This window comes from Oncorhynchus keta, chromosome 11 (genome assembly GCF_023373465.1).
Source record: "Oncorhynchus keta strain PuntledgeMale-10-30-2019 chromosome 11, Oket_V2, whole genome shotgun sequence".
Classification (NCBI taxonomy): Eukaryota; Metazoa; Chordata; class Actinopteri; order Salmoniformes; family Salmonidae; genus Oncorhynchus; species Oncorhynchus keta.
Window position 1 is genome coordinate 25,472 of NC_068431.1, and position 18,300 is coordinate 43,771.

At 43.0% G+C, this 18,300-nt stretch overlaps 1 protein-coding gene across 1 annotated transcript; it reads left to right on the forward strand.

Moving 5' to 3' along the window:
* Nucleotides 1-9,246: 9,246 nt before the first annotated feature.
* Nucleotides 9,247-17,968, forward strand: LOC127932960 (UDP-glucuronosyltransferase 2C1-like). Its single transcript, XM_052528978.1, has 5 exons — nt 9,247-9,332; nt 9,589-9,731; nt 14,690-14,854; nt 15,109-15,822; nt 15,942-17,968. The coding sequence occupies exons 2-5, from the start codon at nt 9,594-9,596 to the stop codon at nt 16,527-16,529; spliced, it is 1,605 nt and encodes a 534-aa protein (XP_052384938.1). The 5' UTR covers nt 9,247-9,332; nt 9,589-9,593; the 3' UTR covers nt 16,530-17,968.
* The last annotated feature ends 332 nt before the right edge of the window (nt 17,969-18,300 follow it).

Below are 18,300 nucleotides of genomic sequence, written 5' to 3' on the forward strand. Positions count from 1 at the left end.
AGGCTTTATCGCATCCAGCTGCAATTGCCACAATTTGTTCTTAACTGACTAGTTAAATAAATATATATACTCCCCATCTGGTTTGGCTATCATTTGTTTCTCAACAGGTTAATGACCCAACACACCTCCAGGCCAATAACTCAAATACACATGAAAACATGGAATGATCCAGGGAATCGAAAGAACATTACTCAGAGATGGACAAAAACAATATAACATTCATTATGGGTGAGCCTTTCCTTTTACAAAGCCTGGCACAAAACACAACACAGGCATGAAGACAAACGTTAGTGAAAAAACAAAGTAAAAAAAAAAACAAATCTCTCACAGAGAGAAGTTCTGAGCACAAGTAAACAACACCTTATAGCATCATCTAAGTTTGTTGGCAGAGCCTGAGGCGTGGTGTCTACATTCACTATGAGTGACGTGGTTCACTATGAGAACACGAAAACACAGCAAGTCGAAACTTTCTAATTCTACCAGGGAAATTAAAATGTGCTCGTTCTGGCTTGTGGATTGGATGTTTATGATCAAAATTGACAGCATGCCAGGGCGGATTGCAGAGGTCTTGAAAAAGAAGGGTCAACACTGCAGATATTGACTCTGCATCAACTTCGTGTAATTGTCAATAAAAGCTGTTGACACTTATGAAATGCTTGTAATTATACTTCAGTATTCCATAGTAACATCTGACAAAAATATCTAAAGACACTGAAGCAGCAAACTTTGTGGAAATGTTATGTTTGTGTCACTCTCAAAACGTTTGGCCACGACTGTATACAGTGTACATTCATCTGCTTCTGTAGGCACGTTATGAAGACAAACCTTCAGGTTCTTCTGAAGGCACGTTATGAAGACAAACCTTCAGGTTGTTCTGAAGGCACGTTATGAAGACAAACCTTCAGGTTGTTCTGAAGGCACATTATGAAGACATACCTTCAGGTTCTTCTGAAGGCACGTTATGAAGACATACCTTCAGGTTCTTCTGAAGGCACGTTATGAAGACAAACCTTCAGGTTGTTCTGAAGGCACGTTATGAAGACATACCTTCAGGTTCTTCTGAAGGCACGTTATGAAGACATACCTTCAGGTTCTTCTGAAGGCACGTTATGAAGACATACCTTCAGGTTCTTCTGTAGGCACGTTATGAAGACATACCTTCAGGTTCTTCTGTAGGCACGTTATGAAGACATACCTTCAGGTTCTTCTGTAGGCACGTTATGAAGACATACCTTCAGGTTCTTCTGTAGGCACGTTATGAAGACATACCTTCAGGTTCTTCTGAAGGCACGTTATGAAGACATACCTTCAGGTTCTTCTGTAGGCACGTTATGAAGACATACCTTAATTTGCTTCTGTAGGCACGTTATTCAGAAAGTATTCAAATGCCTTTATTTTTTCCACATTTTGTTGTGTTACAAATTGGGATTAAAATGGTTTTAGTTTAGTCATTTTTGTCAACGATCGACACAATGCTGTGTAATTTCAAAATGGAAGAAAAATTCTAACATTTGTAAAAATAAAAAATGAAAGTTATGGTAAATGTAAAACACACAAATATAAGTAAGTATTCAACGCCCTGAGCCAATACACGTTAGACTCATCTCTCACAGCGATTACAGCTGTGATTCTTTCTCAGTATGTCTCAAAGAGCTTTCTACATTATTCTTTTGAAAATCCTTCAAACTCTTTCAAATTGGTTGTTGATTATTGCTTCCTTTTTTTATCCTGAAAAACTCCCTAGTCCTTGATGTTGACAAGCATACCCATAATATAATGTAACCACCACCATACTTGAAAATATGGAGAGTGGTACTCAGTGATGTGTTGTGTTGGATTTGCTTCAAACATAACACTTTGGATTCAGGACATTCATTTCTATTGTCATATTTTTGCAGTTTCCCTGTTCCCTCTGTCGTTTAGGTTAGTATTGTGGAGTAACGACGTTGTTGATCCATCCTCAGTTGTCTCCTATCACAGCCATTAAACTCTGTAACTGTTTTAAAGTCACCATTGGCCTCATGGTGAAATCCCTGAGTGATTTTCAATCCGGTTTCCGAGCTGGTCACAGGTGCACCACAGTCACGCTCATGGTACTAAACATGGTACTGGCCATTGATAAAAGACAGTACTGTGCAGTCATCTTCATCAAACTTGACTCTGTCAATCATCGTATTCTTACCAACAGCCTTGGTTTATCAAATGACTGCCTCGTCTGGTTCACCAACTTCTTCTCAGACAGAGTTCAGTGTGTCAAATCGGAGGGCTTGTTGTCCGGACCTCTTGCAGTCTCTATGGGGGTGCCACAGGGTTCAATTCACGGGCCGACTCTTTTCTCTGTATACATCAATGATGTCGCTCTTGCTGCTGGTGATTCCCTGATCCACCTCTACGCAGACAACACCATTCTGTATACATCTGGCCCTTCTTTGGACACTGTGTTAACTAACCTCTAAACGAGCTTCAATGCCATTACAACTCTCCTTCCGTGGCCTCCAACTGCTCTGAAACGCTAGTAAAACTAAATGCAAAAACAAAAACAAAACGTTCGCTGCCAGCACCCGCCTGCTCGTCCAGCATCACTACTCTGGACGGTTCTGACTTAGAATATGTGGACAACTACAAATACCTAGGTGTCTGGCTAGACTGTAAAGTCTCCTTCCAGACTCATATTAAACATCTCCAATCCAAAATTAAGTTTAGAACCGGCTTCCTATTTCGCAACAAAGCCACCTTCACTCACGCCGCCAAAAATACCCTAGTAAAACTGACTATCCTACCGATCCTCGACTTCGGCGATGTCATTTACAAAATAGCTTCCAATACTCTACTAAGCAAAACTGAATGCAGTCTATCACAGTGCCATCCATTTTGTCACCAAAGCCCCGTATACCACCCACTACTGTGAACTGAATGCTCTAGTTGGCTGGCCCTCACTAGATATTCGTCGCCAGACCCACTGGCTCCAGGTCATCTATAAGTCTATGCTCGGTAAAGCTCTGCCTTATCTCAACTCACTGGTCACCATAGCAACACCCACTCGTAGCAAGGCGCTCCAGCGGGTATGTTTACTGGTCATCCCCAAAGCCAACACCTCCTTTCGCCGCCTTTCCTTCCAGTTCTCTGCTGCCAATGACTGGAACGAATTGCAAAAAATCACTGAAGCTGGAGACTTATACTTCCCTCACTAACTTTAAACATCAGCTATCTGAGCAGCTTACCGATCACTGCAGCTGTACACAGCCCATCTGTAAATAGCCCACTCAATCTACCTACCTCATCCCCATATTGTTTTTATTTACTTTTCTGCCCTTTTGCACACCAGGAGTTCTACTTGCACATCATCATCTCCTCATCTATCACTCCAGTGTTAATTTGCTAAATTGTAATTTACTTCGCTACTATGGCCTATTCTATGCCTTATCTCCTTACTCCACTTATCTCCTTACTCCACTTATCTCCTTACTCCACTTATCTCCTTACTCCACTTATCTCCTTACTCCACTTATCTCCTTACTCCACTCCTTACTCCACTTATCTCCTTACTCCACTCCTTACTCCACTTATCTCCTTACTCCACTCCTTACTCCACTTATCTCCTTACTCCACTTATCTCCTTACTCCACTTATCTCCTTACTCCACTTATCTCCTTACTCCACTCCTTACTCCACTTATCTCCTTACTCCACTTATCTCCTTACTCCACTTATCTCCTTACTCCACTTATCTCCTTACTCCACTTATCTCCTTACTCCACTCCTTACTCCACTTATCTCCTTACTCCACTTATCTCCTTACTCCACTTATCTCCTTACTCCACTTATCTCCTTACTCCACTTATCTCCTTACTCCACTCCTTACTCCACTTATCTCCTTACTCCACTCCTTACTCCACTTATCTCCTTACTCCACTCCTTACTCCACTTATCTCCTTACTCCACTCCTTACTCCACTTATCTCCTTACTCCACTTATCTCCTTACTCCACTTATCTCCTTACTCCACTTATCGCTTTACTCCACTTATCGCTTTACTCCACTTATCTCCTTACTCCACTTATCTCCTTACTCCACTTATCTCCTTACTCCACTTATCTCCTTACTTCACTTATCTCCTTACTCCACTTATCTCCTTACTCCACTTATCTCCTTACTCCACTATTTACTCCACTTATCTCCTTACTCCACTTATCTCCTTCCTCCACTTATCTCCTTACTCCACTCCTTACTCCACTTATCTCCTTACTCCACTTATCTCCTTACTCCACTTATCTCCTTACTCCACTCCTTACTCCACTTATCTCCTTACTCCACTTATCTCCTTACTCCACTCCTTACTCCACTTATCTCCTTACTCCACTTATCTCCTTACTCCACTTATCTCCTTACTCCACTCCTTACTCCACTTATCTCCTTACTCCACTTATCTCCTTACTCCACTCCTTACTCCACTTATCTCCTTACTCCACTTATCTCCTTACTCCACTCCTTACTCCACTTATCTCCTTACTCCACTTATCTCCTTACTCCACTCCTTACTCCACTTATCTCCTTACTCCACTTATCTCCTTACTCCACTCCTTACTCCACTTCCACCTGTATATAGACTTTATTTTACTGTATGGTTGTTTATTCCATGTGTAACTCTGTGTTGTTGTTTGTGTCGCACTGCTTTGCTTTATCGTGGCCGGGTCACAGTTGAAAATGAGAACTTGTTCTCAACTAGCCTTCCTGGTTGCCCCATCATCACCCTGTGGACGATACTGGGAGCCCTCCCCTGTCTCATCACCCTGTAGACTGTACTGGGAGACCTCCCCTGTCTCATCACCATGTAGACTGTACTGGGAGACCTCCCATGTCTCATCATCACCCTGTAGACTATACTGGGAGCCCTCCCCTGTCCCATCACCCTGTAGACTATACTGGGAGCCCCTCCCTTGTCTCATCACCCTGTAGACTATACTGGGAGCCCCTCCCCTGTCTCATCACCCTGTAGACTATAATGGGAGCCCCTCCCCTGTCTCATCACCCTGTAGACTATACTGGGAGCCCTCCCCTGTCTCATCACCCTGTAGACTATACTGGGAGCCCTCCCCTGTCTCATCACCCTGTAGACTATACTGGGAGACCTCCCCTGTCTCATCACCCTGTAGACTATACTGGGAGACCTCTCCTGTCTCATCACCCTGTAGACTATACTGGGAGACCCTCCCCTGTAGACTATACTGATAGACCATCCCCTGTCTCATCACCCTGTAGACTATACTGGGAGACCTCCCCTGTCTCATCACCCTGTAGACTATACTGGGAGCCCCTCCCTGTCTCATCACCCTGTAGACTATACTGGGAGCCCCTCCCCTGTCTCATCACCCTGTAGACTATACTGGGAACCCTCTCCTGTCTCATCACCCTGTAGACTATACGAGGAGACCTCCCCTGTCTCATCACCCTGTAGACTACACTGGGAGCCCTCCCCTGTCTCATCACCCTGTAGACTATACTGGGAGCCCTCCCCTGTCTCATCATCCTGTAGACTATACTATACTGGGAGCCCTCCCCTGTAGACTATACTGGGAGCCCCTCCCCTGTCTCATCACCCTGTAGACTATACTGGGAGCCCTCCCCTGTCTCATCACCCTGTAGACTATACTGGGAGCCCTCCCCTGTCTCATCACCCTGTAGACTATACTGGGAGCCCCTCCCCTGTCTCATCACCCTGTAGACTATACTGGGAGCCCTCCCCTGTCTTATCACCCTGTAGACTATACTGGGAGCCCTCCCCTGTAGACTATACTGGGAGCACTCCCCTGTAGACTATACTGGGAGCCCTCCCCTGTAGACTATACTGGGAGCCCTCCACTGTCTCATCATCACCCTGTAGACTATACTGGGAGCCCTCCCCTGTAGACTATACTGGGAGCCCTCCCCTGTAGACTATACTGGGAGCCCTCCCCTGTAGACTATACTGGGAGCCCTCCCCTGTAGACTATACTGGGAGCCCTCCCCTGTAGACTATACTGGGAGCCCTCCCCTGTAGACTATACTGGGAGCCCCTCCCCTGTAGACTATACTGGGAGCCCTCCCCTGTAGACTATACTGGGAGCCCTCCCCTGTAGACTATACTGGGAGCCCTCCCCTGTAGACTATACTGGGAGCCCTCCGTTATCGTGGCCGGGTCACAGTTGAAAATGAGAACCGGGTTAAATAAAGGTGAAATGTTAAAAAATGTATATAAATACAAAACATGTCCTTCCTCTCCAGCAACTGAGTTGGTCTTTGCGATGCTATTGGATAACCTCCCTGGTCTTTGCGATGCTATTGGATAACCTCCCTGGTCTTTGCGATGCTATTGGATAACCTCCCTGGTCTTTGCGATGCTATTGGATAACCTCCCTGGTCTTTGCGATGCTATTGGATAACCTCCCTGGTCTTTGCGATGCTATTGGATAACCTCCCTGGTCTTTGCGATGCTATTGGATAACCTCCCTGGTCTTTGCGATGCTATTGGATAACCTCCCTGGTCTTTGCGATGCTATTGGATAACCTCCCTGGTCTTTGCGATGCTATTGGTTAACCTCCCTGGTCTTTGCGAGGCTATTGGATAACCTCCCTGGTCTTTGCGATGCTATTGGATAACCTCCCTGGTCTTTGCGATGCTATTGGATAACCTCCCTGGTCTTTGCAATGCTATTGGATAACCTCCCTGGTCTTTGCTATGCTATTGGATAACCTCCCTGGTCTTTGCTATGCTATTGGATAACCTCCCTGGTCTTTGCGATGCTATTGGATAACCTCCCTGGTCTTTGCGATGCTATTGGATAACCTCCCTGGTCTTTGCTATGCTATTGGATAACCTCCCTGGTCTTTGCGAGGCTATTGGATAACCTCCCTGGTCTTTGCGATGCTATTGGATAACCTCCCTGGTCTTTGCGATGCTATTGGATAACCTCCCTGGTCTTTGAGATGCTATTGGATAACCTCCCTGGTCTTTGCGAGGCTATTGGATAACCTCCCTGGTCTTTGCGATGCTATTGGATAACCTCCCTGGTCTTTGCTATGCTATTGGATAACCTCCCTGGTCTTTGCGATGCTATTGGATAACCTCCCTGGTCTTTGCGATGCTATTGGATAACCTCCCTGGTCTTTGCGATGCTATTGAATAACCTCCCTGGTCTTTGAGGTTAAATCTGTGTTTGAAGTTCACTGCTCGACTGAGGGGCCTTACAGATATGTGTTTTATCATGTTTTATCATTGGAAAGTAATACAAATGGAGGTGATGGTTTGCTTTAGGACCACGCGAACACCTCCAAGCGGTCGGGTAGGCTGCTTGGAGTGTTTTTCCGACCTGATTTTTTTTTTTTTACAATATTAGAATTATGTCCCACCCACTTCTAAAACCAAAGTTATGCCCCTGGATACAGAAGTCATACAAAAATCATGTTTTAACCATTATTATTGTACACAGAATAAGTCCATGCAACTCATTATGTGACTTGCTTAATTAAGGTTAGGGGTTCTGCTAGAAATGGCAGAGCGCAATTTTTTACTTTTTTAAAACTTTCATACATTCACAAGTGCAATACACCAAATTAAAGCTTAACTTCTTGTTAATCGACCCATTGTGTCCGATTTCAAAAAGCTTTTACAGCAAAAGCACACCATATGATTATGTTAGGTCAGAGCCTAGTCACAGAAAAACACAGCCATTTTTCCATCCAAAGAGAGGAGTCACAAAAAGCAGAAATAGAGATAAAATTAATCACTAACCTTTGATGATCTTCATCAGATGGCACTCATAGGACTTCATGTTACACAATACATGTATGTTTTGTTCGATAAAGTTCATATTTATATCCAAAAATGCACATCGGTGTGTTATGTTTAGTAATGGTGTGCCTCGAAAACATCCTGCGAATTTGCTGAGAGCCACATCAATTTACAGAAATACTCATCATAAACTTTGATAAAAGATACAGTGTTATGCATAGAATTAAAGATATACTTCAAAAAAGTTTTACGGAACAAGCACACCATGCAATTATCTGAGTACAGCGCTAAGCCACGAAAACAAGCCATGTTGTGGAGTCAGTAAAAGTCAGAAATAGCGTTAGAAATATTAACTTACCTTTGATGATCTTCATCAGAATGCACTCACAGGAATCCCAGTTCCACAATAAATGTTTGTTTTGTTCGATAAAGTTCATCTTTATGTCCAAATGCCTCCTTTTTTGTTAGCGCGTTTAGTTCACCCATCGAAACTCACAAGGCGCGAGCAAGTCCAGACGAAAGTCCAGACGAAAAGTCAAAAAAGTTATATTACAGATGGCAGAAACATGTCAAACGATGTATAGAATCAATCTTTAGGATGTTTTTATCATACATCTTTTTCCTTTATAGTGGAAGCCTTAGGAAGTGCAATATGACACCATTTACAATGTATATTCGATAGGCAAATGACTTGAAAACCTACAAACCTCAGATTTCCCACTTCCTGGTTGGATTTTTCTCAGGTTTTTGCCTGCCATTTGAGTTATTTTATACTCACAGACATCATTCAAACAGTTTTAGAAACATCAGAGTGTTTTATATCCAACTCAACGACTGATATGCATATATTAGCTTCTGGGCCTGAGTAGCAGGCAGTTTACTATGGGCACACTTGTCATCCGTGAAAATACTGCCCCCTATCCCAAACAGGTTAACACATTTGTACTCCTGAAATGATTTAGTCTTGCCATAACAAAGGGGTTGAATACTTTTTGACTCAGGACATTTCAGCTTTTAATTTTTGATTCATTTGTAACAAAAATCTAAAAACCAGAATTCCACTTTGACATTAAACCAGGGTATTAAACCAGAGACACAAACATCTCAATTTAATCCATATTAAATTCAGACTGTAACACAACAAAACGTTTTAAAGGTTCAGGTGAATAGTTGAAGGCACATAACTACAACCTGGAGTCAGACTAGAGATGGACATAATCACATATGGACTGCATCAATGATAAGTAGGCATTTAAACTGGGTAAGAGGTCAGTTATGTGACAGGTGTGTTTTACCAGAACTCACTAGTGTTATTGCCCATGTAGTGGTTGAATCCCAAATGACATCCTATTCCCTACAATAGTCTACTATGTCGACCAGAGCCCTGAGGACCCTGGGCAAAACTAGTGCAATTTGGGAGGCACCACTGTCTGTTTGTAAATCATCTACCTGGGCTATGGCAGGACTTCTGTACTATCAGGAGTATGAACCTTCAGAAGTTCAAAGTATTGCCAGCCGATATGTAATCATTTCCGTTGTTAGTGCTGCATGGACTCTATAGCACCGGTAAGTCAACTCGTAATGCATATTCTTATTCACCTACACTCAAGTAGTTTGTTGTTATGTAATAGTGTAACAAAGCTGTGCAGACAATATTAACTTATTGACACAAGTATACAACATAATGATTAAGCTTAATGAACTGTTATTTAACTATATGAGTGTAAGACTTGATAGGCTTTCAGGTCAATAAAGCATTTTACGTCTGGAGGTGACTCGTTGGAAAAACAAGTGACTTTTGTCCTCTTTTTCCTCTGTGTAGACACAATGTATTCCCGCTCTCCTTGGGGACACCTCTCGTTTCTAAGTCTGGTGTCATTTCTCCTTCTCCTTCCTGCACCGTCCTGCCATGGAGGAAAAGTCCTGGTCTTTCCTGTCGATGGAAGCCACTGGATCAACATGAAGGTGCTCAATGTTGTGTCGTTTTGTTACTTTACGAAGATTTCATGCTGATTATTGTATTGATGTCGGGAATCCAATCAGGATTTCTGAAAAATCAGGGAATTTTGAAAAGCAACGTATTGTACAGTGAGTGTACAAAACATTAGGAACACTTGCTCTTTCCACGATATAGACTGATGAGGTGAATCCAGGTGAAATATATGAACCCTATGATCCCACCTGTTAAATCCACTTCAATCAGTGTAGATGAAGGGGAGGAGACGGGTTAAAGAAGGATTTATAAGCCCTGAGACAATGGAGACATGAATTGTGTCTGTGTGCCATCCAAATCAAATCAAATCAAATGTATTTATATAGCCCCTTCGTACATCAGCTGATATCTCAAAGTGCTGTACAGAAACCCAGCCTAAAACCCCAAACAGCAAGCAATGCAAGTGTAGAAGCACGGTGGCTAGGAAAAACTCCCTAGAAAGGCCAAAACCTAGGAAGAAACCTAGAGAGGAACCAGGCTATGTGGGGTGGCCAGTCCTCTTCTGGCTGTGCCGGGTGGAGATTATAACAGAACATGGCCAAGATGTTCAAATGTTCATAAATGACCAGCATGGTCGAATAATAATAAGGCAGAACAGTTGAAACTGGAGCAGCAGCACGGTCAGGTGGACTGGGGACAGCAAGGAGTCATCATGTCAGGTAGTCCTGGGGCAGAGAGAGAGAAAGAAAGAGAGAATTAGAGAGAGCATATTTGGAGTGGCCAGTCCTCTTCTGGCTGTGTAAGACAAAATATTCAAGTGCCCTTGAACAGGGTATGGTAGTAGGTGCCAGGCGCCCATGTTTCAGTGTGTCAAGAACTGCAACTTACTGTTTACTTAGTTACATTTGACAAAATCCCTCCAGTTACATAGGTTTATATTATTATCTATTATGTCGCAGGGCTCGACATACAGGACTGCCCGCTGGCCGGGGGATGTTATTAATGGAAACTTTCTGGGCAGTCAGTCATCCACGGCCTGCTTGGAAAAAATACATATATTTATGTATAAACTCTGCAAAAAATAAATAAAACGTCCTCTCACTGTGTTTATTTTCAGCAAACTTAACATGTGTAGATATTTGTATGAACATAACAAGATTCAACAACTGAGACATAAACTGAACAAGTTCCACAGACATGTAACTAACAGAAATGGAATAATGTGTCCCTGAACAAAGGGGGAGGGTCAAAATCAAAGTAGCAGTCAGTATCTAGTGTGGCCACCAGCTGCATTAAAACCTCTTTAGGGATCCCTTAACTCTCCAATCCCGTTAGCGGGATAGATTTGACAACATCCAGTGAAATTGCAGAGTCACAAATTCAAGCTACAGAAATATAAATATTTAACATACAAGTGTAATACATCTAAATAAAGCTTAACTTCTTGTTAATCCAGCCGCTGTGTCAGATTTCAAAAAGGCTTTACGGTGAAAGCACACCATGCGATTATCTGAGGACAGCGCCCCGCATACAAAACCATGAAAACCACTTTCAACCAGGTGCGACACGAAAGTCAGAAATAGCCATATAATAAATGTCTTACCTTTGAAGATCGTCATCTTTTTTGCAATCTCAAATGTCTCAGTGACACAATGAATGGTCGTTTTGTTCGATAAATTCCTTCTTTATATCCACAAAATGTCCGTTTTATTTGGCACGTTTGATTCAGAAATACACCGGTTCAAACTCGCCCAACATGACCACAAAGTATCTAATAAGTTACCTGTAAACTTGGTCCAAACATTTCAAACAACGTTCCTAATCCGACCTCAGGTATCCTAAAACGTAAATAATCGATGCAAGATTTAAGATTCAAATCTTTCCAATACTAGAATAATAATAGATATAATACTATAATAGAAAAACAACACAGAGTCCTGTTCGGGCGCAACAAAAAGACGAGAACCCTTCAGAGTGACACGAAGAAAGAACAGCACTACTTCTTCATTTCTCAAAAGAAAAACATTAAACCATGTCTAAAGACTGTTGACATCTAGTGGTAGCCATAGGAACTGCAACCCGGGCCCATATTAGTCAGGTTAGCCTTAGAAAGCCATTGGAAAACACAATGACCTATAAAACAATTCCCCTGGATGGATTGTGCTTGGGGGTTCGCCTGCCAAATCAGTTCTGTTATACACACAGACATTATTCTAACAGTTTTTTCTATCCATATCTACTAGGTATATACATATCCTAGCTTCTTGGCCTGAGTAACAGGCAGTTTACTTTGGGCACGCTTTTCATCCGGAGGTGAAAATACTGCCCCCTAGCCCGAAGAAGTACTGCAGTGCTTATTATTATTATTATTATTATTATCTTCTCCTCCTGGACTGCACCAGATTTGCCGGTTCTTGCTGTGAGATGTTTTGCCGGTTCGATTTGCCGGTTCTTGCTGTGAGATGTTACCACACTAATCCATCAAGGCACCTGCAAGTTCTCAGCACATTTCTGGGGGGAATGTCCCTAGCCCTCACCCTCCGATCCAACAGGTCCCAGATGTGGTCAATGGGATTGAGATCCGGGCTCTTCGCTGGCCATGGCAGAACACTGACATTCCTGTCTTTCAGGAAATCACGCACAGGACGAGCAGTATGGCTGGTGGCATTGTCATGCTGGAGGATCATGTCAGGATGAGCCTGCATGAAGAGTACCACATGAGAGAGGAGGATGTCTTCCCTGTAACGCACAGAGTTGAGATTACCTGCCATGACAACAAGCTCAGTCTGATGATGCTGTGACACACCGACCCCAGACCAGACCCCGACCCCGGACCCTCCACCTCCAAATCGTTTCCGCTCCAGAGTACAGGCCTCGGTGTAACGCTCATTCCTTCAACGATAAATGCAAATCTGACCATCACCCCTGGTGAGACAAAACAGCTACTCGTCAGTGAAGATAACTTTTTGCCAGACCTGTCTGGTCCATCTACAGTGGGTTTTTGCCCATTGACAACGTTGTTGCCGGTGATGTCTGGTGAGGACATGCCTTACAACAGGCCTCAGTCCAGCCTCTCTCAGCCTATTACGGACAATCTGAGCACTGATTGAGGGATTTGTGCTATTTTGGTGTAACTCGGGCAGTTGTTGTTGCCATCCTGTACCTACCAATCCTGTGCAGGTGTTGTTACACGTGGTCTGCCACTGCGAGGATGATCAGCTGTCAATCCTGTCTCCTGTCTCCCTGTAGCGCTGTCTTAGGCTTCTCACAGTACGGACATTGCAATTTATTGCCGTGGCCACATCTGCAGTCCTCATGCCTTCTTGCAGCATGCTTAAGGCACGTTCATGCAGATGAGCAGGGACCCTGGGCATATTTCTTTTGTTGTTTGTCAGAGTCAGTAGAAAGGCCTCTTTAGTGTCCTAAGTTTTCATAACTGTGACCTTAATTGCCGACCGTCTGTAAGCTATTAATGTCTTAACGACCGTTTCACAGGTGCATGTTCATTAGTTGTTCATGGTTCATTGAACAAGCATAGGAAACAATGTTTAAACCCTTGAATATCTGTCAAGATAAACATTTATTACGAATTATCTTAGAAAGACCCTGGAAAAGGGAAGTTTCATTTTTGCTGAGTTTATATATATACAGTACAGTTGAAGTCGGAGGTTTGGACACACCTACTCCTTTAAGGTTTTTTTGTGTGACTATTTTTGACATTGTAGAATAATAGTGAAGAGATCAACACTATTAAATAACACATAGGGAATAATGTAGTAACCAAAAAAGTGTTAAACAAATCAAAATAGATTTTAGATTTTAGATTCTTCAAAGTAGCCACCCTTTGCCTTGATGACAGCTTTGCAGACTTTGGACATTTGACCGCCAAACACAACGCTAAACGTTGTAAATAGCTAGGTCCGCAAGAAGAAGAAAAATCTGTTTTTGTTTTCACACAGTTTACAGTAAGGTGTTAAAAATGACCAAGCCAAATGTGTAACTAGTACTGAAGTAGTTTTCTGACAGGATACTTTTTTACTTTAAAAAAAGTAAATTACAACCTAAGTAGCAGTACTTTTACTTAAATACGGATTTTCAGTACTATAGCCACCTCTGCCATTGGGCATTTACCGTTATGGTGTTCTGCACAAGTTTTGCTATTTCAAATGAATGATTTCAACCATGTTAATCAGGCCACACCTCACCACAACCACCAAAGTGGGTGTCGGCCCTCCGGGACCGGAATTGAAGAACCCTGCATCTCGATGAGACTACTGTGTATACTGTGCTAACATATGGAGTTGTTTTAGGATGGTCATACTGTGGATCATTTAGCTAAATTATGTTAAATGATGTTGAATTATAGGACCCCTTTAGGTATTAAAAAAAATATATTGAAAAAAGATTTGATAAAATATTGAATTTGGCCTTTACTACTATAGCCCATAGAAATGCATTGCATGACATTGGAAAAAAGAAAATGGTTTTGAAGTGTCTGTATTATATCTTATTTTCATTTTTTGAATATTTAATCCCTTATTTGTTATACAAAATGACCTTCATACCTCCATTTGCTTGCATGGGTTAGCTTCGGACGAGTCCAGTGACATTGCTGGTGGGTCGTAAAACAAAACAGAGAACACCATCATCCTTCCATAGACTGGTCATATTAGTTTTGTAGGTCAAACCGTTGGGACCCTACAGACGTTTTCGTGATGTCTCAAAGTCTGACAAACGCTGCTGTAGCTCGGCCAACTTCCACCGCAGATGTGGAAGGCTGACCTAGGCAGATGCAGTGGATTGAGATCAGAGGTCATGATATCTCCAGCTTGAACTGAAAGATTTTGATGCAAATGTTTTTTTGTTTCTTAGATTGACACTGTTAAAGGATTAATACCTTTTATAACGGCACATTGTTGACAGCTCTCCACAACATGCCTCTGACATAATACCATTCCCTTGTGAGCTTACTAACGTCACCAATGTGTAGGTACTGATCGAGGAGCTCCATGCCAGAGGCCACACCATCACGGTGGTCAGACCCTCCACCAGCTGGTACATCACAGAGAAGTCACCTCTATACACCTCTATCACCATTAAGGAGAAAGAATCCTTATACAGCTTCTTCGAGGCCTTCCTACAGAAGCACTTTAAGGTATATGTCTTCATAATGTAGCTACAGTACAGAAGAACCTGAAGGTATGTCTTTGCAATGTGCCTACTGAAGACCCTGAAGGTATGTCTTCATAACGTGCCTTCAGAAGCACATTAAGGTTTGATGTGTCTTCTTGATTGGTTGATTGGTTGATCAATCGATCCAGCCAGCAAACGAGCCAATCAACCATCCAGCAAGACATCCATTTATTTTGTCTAAGAAACATTCAATCTCTGTTTAATATCTTACTTCAGGCTCAGCAAGAGGTGGTATCAACACTGAGGTTCTTCCAACTAACCATGGAGTTCCTCAGTATGATAGAAGAAGCGCACATCCTGGCTTGCGACACACTGGCTCGCATGTTCGACGACAAGAAGCTGATGAAGAGTCTCCAGGACGCTCAGTATGACATGATGCTCACCGACCCTGCTATGGCTGGAGGGCTGCTGATGGCCCACTACCTCAAACTGCCTGTGGTGCTCAACGCCCGTTGGATCACCAGCGGGGAGGGCCATTTTGCCATCGCCCCCTCTCCCCTGTCCTACATCCCGGTCCCAGGGTCTGGATTCACTGACAAGATGACCTTCGTCCAACGGGTCCAAAACATGCTGCACTACAGCATCATCGTGTATCAGCAGACGTTCATGGTTGGGCCGAGTTATGACGCAATTTGCTTCAAGTACTTCGAAGGGGGCTGTGACATCATCTCCTTGATCCAGGAAGCTGACATCTGGCTGATGAGGTCTGACTTTGTGTTTGACTTCCCCCGTCCCACCATGCCCAACGTCGTCTACATGGGGGGGTTCCAGTGCAAGCCGGCCCAGCCCCTGCCTCCAGACCTGGAGGAGTTTGTCCAGAGTGCCGGGGAGCATGGGGTGATCGTCATGTCTCTGGGGACTCTTGTCAATGCACTTCCTGTTGATATCACAGACCAGATCGCCAGCGTGTTCGCCAAGCTGCCTCAGAAGGTATCCTGATTGTTTTTCATGATTAGCATTTATATGTAAAGCTCTCTGCAATGCAAGTGATGTAAACGAGAAGTTATTTAAAGAGAAATTAATATCTTCTTCTTCTTCTTCTATCTAAGGTGATCTGGAGGCACCGGGGCAAGAGGCCCTCCACTCTGGGCAACAACACTCTTCTGGTGGACTGGATGCCCCAGAAAGACCTCCTGGGTCACCCCCAAACCAGAGCCTTTGTGGCCCACGGAGGAACCAACGGGGTCCAGGAGGCCATCTACCACGGCACCCCAGTGCTGGGGATACCCCTGTTCTTTGACCAGTATGACAATCTTCTGCGTCTGCAGGAGAGAGGCGCTGCCAAGATCCTGGAGCTGGCCATGTTCAACGGACCCAGTTTCCAGCAGGCTCTGAACCAGGTGCTCACCCACGCCCCCTACAGGGAGAACATGCAGAGGCTGTCCCGCCTGCACAGGGACCAGCCCATCAAGCCCATGGACAAGGCCCTCTTCTGGTTGGAGTTTGTGATGCGACACAAGGGGGCGTCTCACCTCCGTACGTCGGCCAACAGGATGCCCTGGTACTCTTACCACTCTGTGGACGTGCTGCTACTGCTGCTGGCTGCCGGGGGAGGAGTCTTGCTCTTTACTGGGCTCCTGATCAGGATCCTCTGGAGAACCTGCCGGAAGAACAGGAACAAAACCAAACAACACTGACACCAGTAGCAGAATCACATTACTGGAAATCAAGACTGTTCTCAGGGCAGACCTGCTTATAGCTAAATAGTTTTAATTCTACCATTTTAGGTAACCCTACCCTTTTCCCTAAACTTAATGTAGTTCTCCTAAACCACTGGGTAAGTTCTCTTAACCTGCTACAGAAAAGTAACTTCTGTTAGTAAAAATGAGCAGACACTGCCCTGAGAGCAGTGTTAGTATCCACTAATTAGATACAGCCCATTAGATGTTCTTTAATCTATATGAATTATAAATCTGTACTTATATCAGGAACAACATCAACTTATTAAAACCTACAACAACCGTGCAGCCACAGGGCCTTCAGAAAGTATTCACACCCCTTCACTTGTTCAACATTTTGATGTGTTACAGCCTGAATTTAAAATTGATTTTTAAAAAATAGAAAAAAAATAAGCTGAAATGTCTTGAGTCAATACGTTTTCAATCATTTTGTTATGGCAAGCCTAAATATGTTCATGAGTAAAAATGTGCTTCACCAAGTCACATAAGTTGAATGGACTCACTCACATAATTTTTTATGACTACCTTATCTCTGAACCCCACACATATGTAACGAGCAGTGAATTTCAAACACAGATTCAACCACAAAGACCAAGGAGGTTTTCCAATGCCTCGCAAACCTCCTAACAGGGATTTCACTCAGTTGCCGAAGAGGAAGGAAACTTCTCAGGGATTTCACCATGAGGCCAATGGTGACTTTAAAACAGTCACAGAGTTTAATGGCTGTGATAGGAGAAAGCTGAGGATGGATCAATAGCATTATAGTTACTCCACAATACAAACTTAAATGACAAGAGGGAAAAGAAGCAAGCCTGTACAGAATACAAATATTCCAAAACATGGTCCAACCCACATTTTGATATAAAACACAGTGGTGAGTTCTGTAGCCAGCACCTGTAATAAACCTAAGTGCGCAATGATAAGTAGCATCCAGCGATTTAAGTGTCGATGCCGTAACCTTCATGTAAATAATCTGTAACAGACATAAAAGTAGCTTGCACAATTTGTCTTCTATTTGTAGAGGACAAACATGTCCTGTTTCTGAAGAGGAATTCTAGCTTGATTTTTAGCCGTTTATAAAGTTCGTCAACATGCATTTTAATAGACTGTTCATCATCCCTAAGTATTTATATGCAGAGACCCTTATCAGTAGGTGATGGTGATCCTAGAGATTATACCTGTCTATCTAAAACATGGGTCTCCTATGGTGTGTTTAATTGCCTAATTGATCTGTTCATTGGAACCGATAACTCATTAATACGATCATCACACACACACACTTGATTTTTAGCCTTTTATAAAAGTTTGTCAATATGCATTTTAAAAGACAGTTTATCATCCAACCATATCACTATGTATTTATATGCAGAGACCTGATTAAATCGAGAACCATCTAAGCTCGTAAGTGTATTTTTGAACTTTTTGAACCTATTCAACGTCATAAAATGTGTTTTCTTTGCATTTAAAACAAGTCTCAGTTGTATAAAAGACCCTTGTAATATCTTAAAAAAATCTGTGTCCAATTGTGATAATGCTTGGTCAGCCGTTGAAGCGATAGAGTACATGACAGTGTCATCAGCATATAAATGAATTTTACACTTTCTTATCTCATCACCGATATTGTTTATGTAGAGAGTAAACAGTAATGGACCGAGTATAGAACCTTGTGGGACCCCTTTAATCAACTCCAATGGCTTTGATTGGATGCCGTCTACTCTAACAGCCGGAC

What these genes read in the sequence shown, in the direction of transcription:
- LOC127932960 (XM_052528978.1), top strand. Translation starts at nt 9,594, where the DNA reads ATGTATTCCCGCTCTCCTTGGGGACACCTCTCGTTTCTAAGTCTGGTG. An exon ending in TCCTACAGAAGCACTTTAAG is followed by an intron (nt 14,855 to 15,108) that starts GTATATGTCTTC and finishes ATCTTACTTCAG; the next exon opens with GCTCAGCAAGAGGTGGTATC. An exon ending in TCGCCAAGCTGCCTCAGAAG is followed by an intron (nt 15,823 to 15,941) that starts GTATCCTGATTG and finishes CTTCTATCTAAG; the next exon opens with GTGATCTGGAGGCACCGGGG.